General features: G+C 44.6%; 1 protein-coding gene across 2 annotated transcripts in view; it reads right to left on the minus strand.

Moving 5' to 3' along the window:
* atp2a3 (ATPase sarcoplasmic/endoplasmic reticulum Ca2+ transporting 3) overlaps nt 1-6,470 on the minus strand; it is a 64,995-nt gene extending 58,525 nt beyond the window's left edge. Inside the window, exon 1 of one of the 2 annotated variants that reach the window (XM_032532941.1) lies at nt 6,089-6,470. In XM_032532941.1, the coding sequence (XP_032388832.1) occupies nt 6,089-6,206 (118 nt within the window). In that variant the 5' untranslated portion in view covers nt 6,207-6,470. The remainder of the gene's footprint in view (nt 1-6,088) is intronic. The other variant, XM_032532940.1, reaches the window with a different exon arrangement.
* Nucleotides 6,471-7,181: the final 711 nt, after the last annotated feature.

Genomic DNA, 7,181 nt, shown 5'->3' on the forward strand with positions numbered 1-7,181 from the left:
ATTATCATCAACATCCATTCCTTTAATTTAAGTCGAAATAATTCCTAATTTCTGGTTTTCTATCTCAAACATTAGGTATAATTTCCTCTAAATGAGGTTTATTGACCATAAATTCCAAAACTAGCTGTAAAAGTAAAGGTAATAAGTTAGTGTTACGTAATGGTAAACATTAATAAAAGTGTCAAAAGTGTTCAAAAAAAGGGACAAAAACGTAAGAAAAAGTTAAAAACATCGATAAAATGGTTGATTTTCAATTTTGACGTGAAAACAACACAAGGGTTAAAATAGTGTGGCTATAAAAACAAGTTCGAAAAAAAGAGTTTCATTATTACAAGTTAAAGTGTTGAAGTAATCAATTTAATAACATCATAAGAAAATGATGTTCATGTCTGTTCATGTCTGGACCTTTTCGGTTTCATTGGAACGTGTTTACTGCCTAACCAGTCCCGGTGAAGGGGAACAGGTTCCAACATCAGCTCCATCCTCCTTTACACACAGCTCAGATCCAGGGCTGCAGTCACGACCACCTTTGCCGAGTCCAAGACAAGTGCAAGACCAGGTCTAGTCGAGTCCAAGTCAAGACCGAGTCCAAAAAGGTTTGAGTCCGAGTCAAGACCGAGTCCAGGACAGAAAAAAAGGTCTTGTGCATGACAGTATCAAGACCATCATTTTGGGTTTCACTTTCCCTCCAGTATTATTATCAACATAATAAAGACAGCTGGACTCGGGCGAGACCAAAAGCCATATCTGGCAAGACCAGTGGCAGAGACCGAGACAAGTCCGAGTCCAAATACTAGCGAGTCTGAGACAAGTCCGAGACCATAGAAAACCAGTCTTGAGTCTCCAAGACCGGACTCGAGTATAACAGCCCCACTCAGATCTCTGTGGATGCTTTCAGATGACTTCTTGTTACCCGTCATGGTCTGCCCTGAGGTCCGACACACACTGTACACACAGCCCACTCCTTAAAGACACCTTTTTAACCCCAGAACTACGCCTGTGACAATTATTACATCATTGTCTAATCTCAAAATTTTTAGGTAATCGCTGTTTCTTTGTTTACCTGTAACTAATTGCTTATATTAGCTTAGGTCATTGGGGGTATGCAATTGATAGTTAATGTTGATTTTGGTTGCATATGCAAATAGTACTTATGAATGGGTTGTTTGCTCAGACTGTTTGACTGAAAGAGACAATTCTATTGGTCATCGCAATTATTTCTGAGATAATTAATTATACAGCAAAATTTGGAATTGATACAGCTCTACCAAGGAACTCTTCACTGAAAAAGAGATCGAGCATGGACCCAACCCCCCTACAATACCTTTTTAGTGCATAGAATTCTAAGCTATTAAAATAATAATTGTTGGCATGATTTTATATATCATGTTTTAATATTAAACATGGGGCCGAGTGAATGCTTAAGATGAACTATATTTGTGGATGGCGACTAGGGGTGCACGATTCAGAAATGTCAAGATTCCATTCAAAATAATTGACTTTTGAAATTCTATGAATTGATTTTGAATCTGTAGAGCCTGATTGGCTACCTTAGCGATAACTTTCCCTATACGCCAGTAAGCCTAACATCAGTTTTTTTTTCAAAAATAGGCTGATTTAAAAGGTAATGTTAAAGGTGCTTTATTGTCACATACACATACACGTAGCAAAATTAATTCTTTGCATTTAACCCGTCACTCAAGGGAGCAGTGGGCAGCCAATCACAGCGCCCGAGAACCAACTCCAGATCTGAGAACTGGAGAACCTAGTACATCAATCACTCAATCAATCAAACTTTATTTCTAGAGCACATTTAAAAACAACCAGGTTGACCAAAGTGCTGTACATAGACATGGAACAATAAAAAGACAGAATACAACACCAGACAAATACAGCATACAGTTCTCATATTGGATTAAAAGCCAGGGAATAAAAATGTGTTTTAAGTCGCGATTTAAAAACCGGAAGGCCGGGGGCCAGTCTGATATGAAGAGGCGGCTCATTCCAAAGTCTCGGGGCTGCGGCTGAGAAAGCCCGATCCCCTCTACTCTTCAGCCGTGTTTTAGGGGTAACAAGAAGAGATGGTTTTTGATGGGGGGGGGGGACCGGGGCACCCCACGCAACCATGGGGAGACATACAAACTCCACACAGAAAGGCTAGAGTTGCCAGGATACACCTAGACCCCCCCCCCCCCCCCCAAGCACTGCCACCAGATTCACAGACAGATAATTGCTGTCCGGCCGGCCACACATGCTGCATCACACCCCCCCCCATAGTGTTTTATTCTGAGGACCCCCCTGGGGGTCCCTTTGAGTCCCTCTCCTCAGCAGAAGGCAGTGGCAGCTCGCCAGAAGCCGGTGACTCAACATCATCTTACCATCAGGGCGTGATGGTGAGTGACAGATGCAGAGGTGGGAGGGAAGGAGGCAAGACAAGTGACAGGCTAGAACAGGGTCACAGCTCCTTTGAAGGCGGCTGGGCAGGCACACACCGAGCCCACAAGAACAAGGAAGTGACACAACACCCCAAGGACTATAAAGTCACTTTTCTACAACTTCAACTCTCCGGTTTTCAGCCCACACAACTCTTACCACAATTTAACTCTCAACTGGACAGTTGTCTGAAGAAGAAGGGACAGTAAAGTGGAGGCCGACAGCTGCTCATTGAGGAGGGTGCTGCAATGTGCAACTTGTGTGTGTGTTGCGTGGAGGAGGAGGAGGAGCAGGAAACGCCACAACACCTCTCGTATTTCAAACGCAGTAGAGAGTAAGTCAGGCTGCTTTCATGTCGAGTTGCAGAACAGGAAGAGAAACAACGCTGAGTGAGATCCCACTAGAGGAAGTTGTAATTATTATTTGTGACAGAAGCCCGAGTGAGAAAAGTGCAGGTACGCTGCATAACTTCCCAATGATGGTATTACCTAATAGGTACGAGGCAGCAACCGCAGAACACGTTTTTATTGGTGCCAGGGGGTTATTGCATTTCCACTTTTGGAAAACAAGCTCCCATGGCTAATAATCGAATCAATCAAATAATTAAAATGACTTCATGAAGCTCAGAGGAGCTTGCGTGCAGAGAGCACTAACCAACAGATAAAGAGGCGGAAATATAAGTTTGTCTTTACTGCCACCAGCGGATGTTGGTCAGATCGTCTTGGATTATGTTTTTTGCGGCCAGTCTTGGCCAGGACCCCCTGGGAGAGTAGTTACTGTAACTCAATGGGCATGTATGCATATCGAACATTGGACACTTAATCATGACGGAGACATGCACTGCTAGGCTGTTTAACCTGAATGTGTTGCGCAATTGTACTTGTCTCCTAGAGCGGGAATTAAGGGAGTGCCCAAGGACATTGTTACATCCTAGACTAATGTTGAAGGCTCTATAAAGCCGAAGTGATTTATTATATATTATTAATGTTAAGAAAGAATGGGAATCAACTGCTGCTGTGAGAAGAACCATGTTCCTCGGACACTCTGCCACCTGCGAGTCGAAGCCTTTGAAAACTGCTGCCGAGGTCAACCCCTCCTCGAAAAACCCTGATTGCTCATGAGGACAATATGCCCTTTCTGAAAATGAACGGACCGCGCCTTTGAAATTGGGGTTTCGAGTGCACAGGACACAATGATCAAACACCGCAAGCTGCGACAGCACAAACATTCTTGGTGCAGCCACACAGAGAGTGTGTGTGAGTGTGGGTGTAAGACAGCGAGAGAGAGAGAAAGAGAGATAGAAAGCGAGAGAAACAGAGGCCTGTGACTTCCTCTACTACATCACAGAGCCAACAATTTCACAATCAAAGTGATAAACTGTCTTGTAAATTGACGTTGTTATTAACAGTAAATTAGCTTTTTCTTCACTGTGTGTGCATGTGTGTGCGCGTGTGTGCGTGTGTGCGTGTGTGCGTGTGTGTGTGTGTGTGTGTGTGTGTGTGTGTGTGTGTGTGTGTGTGTGTGTGTGTGTGTGTGTGTGTGTGTGTGTGTGTGTGTAAGCTTTGTAGTAAAGACTGTCCAGATGTGGCAGCTTGGCTAATTTTCCAACATCTCAGAAAGGGATCAGAAACTCTCAGTGAGGTTTTACAACGTGCCAACATAAAGCCAGGAAGTCTCTCACCTGTCTTTACTTATACAGCGCGCCATAAGGAATCACAATAAGAGAGGAAGAATCTATATATACACCATAATGATAGAACACGGTCAAATCAATAATCTCTTTATCTAATGAGACAAGAGAGCAAGAACTTGAGCCAAGTTGCCATTATAGACGGACGAATGAGACAGCTTAGCTTGGAGTTTGGATAGACGATACCATGTCTAGCCTACTGAGATATGAAAAAAGCAAAGAACCAAGCCAAAACATCTGACCCCCCCACATTTTCCCCTTCCAAGTTATCTATAGAAGCAATGAGGCCAGACACGCTCATCATGTTTTAATTGCGGGGTTGAGGGAACAGCTAACAGCTAACAGACACTTCTTTGGTGAGAAGTGAGGTTTAGCTTCTCCATCCATCCCATTGTATGAGCCAAACATGTTATATCGTCCTCCCCGCATGTCCTTGCCGTCTCCTACGGACACTTGGAGCAGTGCAATGAAACCACAGCAGTCTGTGGACATGTTGATGTAGATCAGCTGATCAGATTCTGCTGATAATGAGATCCTACTAACTATGCCTCAGAGTTCAAAATTGTGCATGCATGTGTCAGTGGGAGCAAGGTAAGCGCATACCACCCATAAACGGCTTTGCGAGGACGCTCCCTGGAACAAAACACCAAGGCTCACACAGAGTCCTTGCAGTCAACTACAAGGTCTGTGGTTTGTGAGCCACAGGAAGGACCTGTTACACAGCTGTACATCCCTCTGCAAAGGCATGTTCTAAATCCAAGCCAATTAAATGCAGTTTCTTTTTTTGGCTTATGCCAAAGCAGTTAGAGTGGATAATATCATATAATACATAATATATAGAGTCAGCCCTGTAAAAAGGGTATCCCCTCCCTCCAGCATACATCTGTAATGCGCTCGCACAAGGCAGGAAGTTCACCACTAAAAGCGAAAGATGTTATCTGTGGCAAGACGTTGCTTTTTTTCCATGAAGTCATCACAGGCCCCTGCAGGGTAGAGTGGCTGGTTGCAACAAAGGGCTTCTGTTTGACCGGCACAATGTGCCGCTCTGCTCCACAGCTCGGCCACACATGCAAATGACAGGCCAGGAGGCAAAGGTGTGGCGATGTCAGGTCCCAGCTCTACACGGCAACACTCAGCCAACACCAGAGTGTAAAAGATGATCAAGACTTCAGGGGGGGGGGAGAGTTGTTACTTGACCCACACTGCTCAAGAGAGACTATATTTCCAACTGATAAACAGTAACCTTGCTTGCAAAAAGATACCATTTGGACAGTAGAGGTTACTTGGGGATCTTAATCACTCCAAATTTTGACAGGGCTTTACATATCCACTTCCCTCTGTTATCTTGTAATTGCAGTTGGAAAGTGTACACCATGTGGAGAACAACTGTTGAAAGTGAAAACAGGTTGTACAAGGTTTTCTGTTTCATTATCTCCACCACCTCATCCTATTCCACTCCAGTAGCTCTGCTCTGCACTTCCTGGTCCCTGCATGTCAGCCAGGGATGTCACATTAGCGTGTGGTCAAAGGAGGGGGGGGGGGGTCTGCAGGTTTGTGTACGAGGACAAACTACCGCATTTACTTAGTTTTTCCGAAATCGGACATGAGGCAACCTAAGGATACGAGCTGCATAAAAAATGTCGGATTAATTAGGCTTGATTTGGAATAAATGAGTGAATTTGCATTGATGTCCCCCCTGTCCAGATGTGTCTATATGTGTCAACTTTAACTGGTGTGCTATGCAATGAATGATTTCAGCTACAAGCATGCGCATCATTGAATGGGCTTACATTTCCACTTGCCAGAGGGAATGGAATTGGTTTTTTTACGCGCACGACTTGCAACAGCCTGGTGTATAACGGCAGCGGTTGGATTTCCTGGCAAACCAATCGATGTAGGCTGTAATACGCACCAGCTATGGACTCACAAATATGAGTAAAAATAGATTTATATATAACTACTCACCGTTCGGTCCATATCTCTCCACATTGACTTTGACTTGCTCCAGAGTCAGCCCAGTGTTTTCGTTCACACCGAAGTTGTCTAAAACTTCAGTCGCAGATTTAGTGTGCGCATTTTCCATCTTGACGGACTGGGCTTAGAGGATCAGCTCGAAATGCATGTAGTTGAGTAACATCTATTGGCAATCGGAGGGTGTTCTGTTCTGGAGGGGTGGGGGGGTGAGTGAAACAGCAGTAATTTCCACGGATGCACGTTGAGGCGACTGAGTGTCGGTCCGTTCTGTCACCTGTCCCCCTGAAGGAAACCTCCGGATCCGCTGCGGCTGCTCTGTGAATCGACTGCTGCTGCTACTTGATCTCCATCTGAAGGTGTGCTGAGTGTGTGCCGGGGCGGACCGCCTCCCCGCTGCTGAGCACTCCCTCCTGCGCTCCCATTGGCTGCGCCTACCTGAGCGGAGGCTTTCCGCTCCGCCGCCTCATCATGCGACCACTTCAAACGTCTAGCTTCAAGGCAGGATGCATGCAGCTCTGTCGGTCCTCATGTTTGTCATAGTGCAGGTTGTTAACTTGTTGCTGTCATGTGTCATCATTGTAATGCTCGTTATGGAGACATTCTTGCTGCGTAAAAAAGAAGCCTCCCTTTCTGGAGCTGGCTGCCAGTTTTGCCAATATTAAGCAGTACATCTGTTTCCATATCTAAATATGCAAACAAAAATGATGTTAAATCATATGACCTCTGTAAGCTTTACAACATAAAGTATTTATGTATTATTTTTAAGTATTATCTTTTCTTTTTGGTAACCCTCCCCCCCCTGGCTTGTTTGTAGACTCATTGTTAACCGGATGTAAATCCTTGGCCATGAATACAGATTAATACAATTTGAAGAAAACACATCTTTTCGCCTTTTATATATATTTGAAACAGTAAAAAAGGTCCGTGACTTCCACTCAGCTGTGCATCAGCACCCCTGCAGCTAAAGAGGACAAAGTGCCTTGCTCAGGACCCCGTTAAAGTGGTTTTCAAGCCCTCGGCACCCAGACTAGACCAGTGCCTGCAGGTATAACTACTGCACAGGACAGTGTGATCTGAGTTCTAA

This window comes from Etheostoma spectabile, chromosome 13 (assembly GCF_008692095.1).
Source record: "Etheostoma spectabile isolate EspeVRDwgs_2016 chromosome 13, UIUC_Espe_1.0, whole genome shotgun sequence".
Taxonomy (NCBI): domain Eukaryota; kingdom Metazoa; phylum Chordata; class Actinopteri; order Perciformes; family Percidae; genus Etheostoma; species Etheostoma spectabile.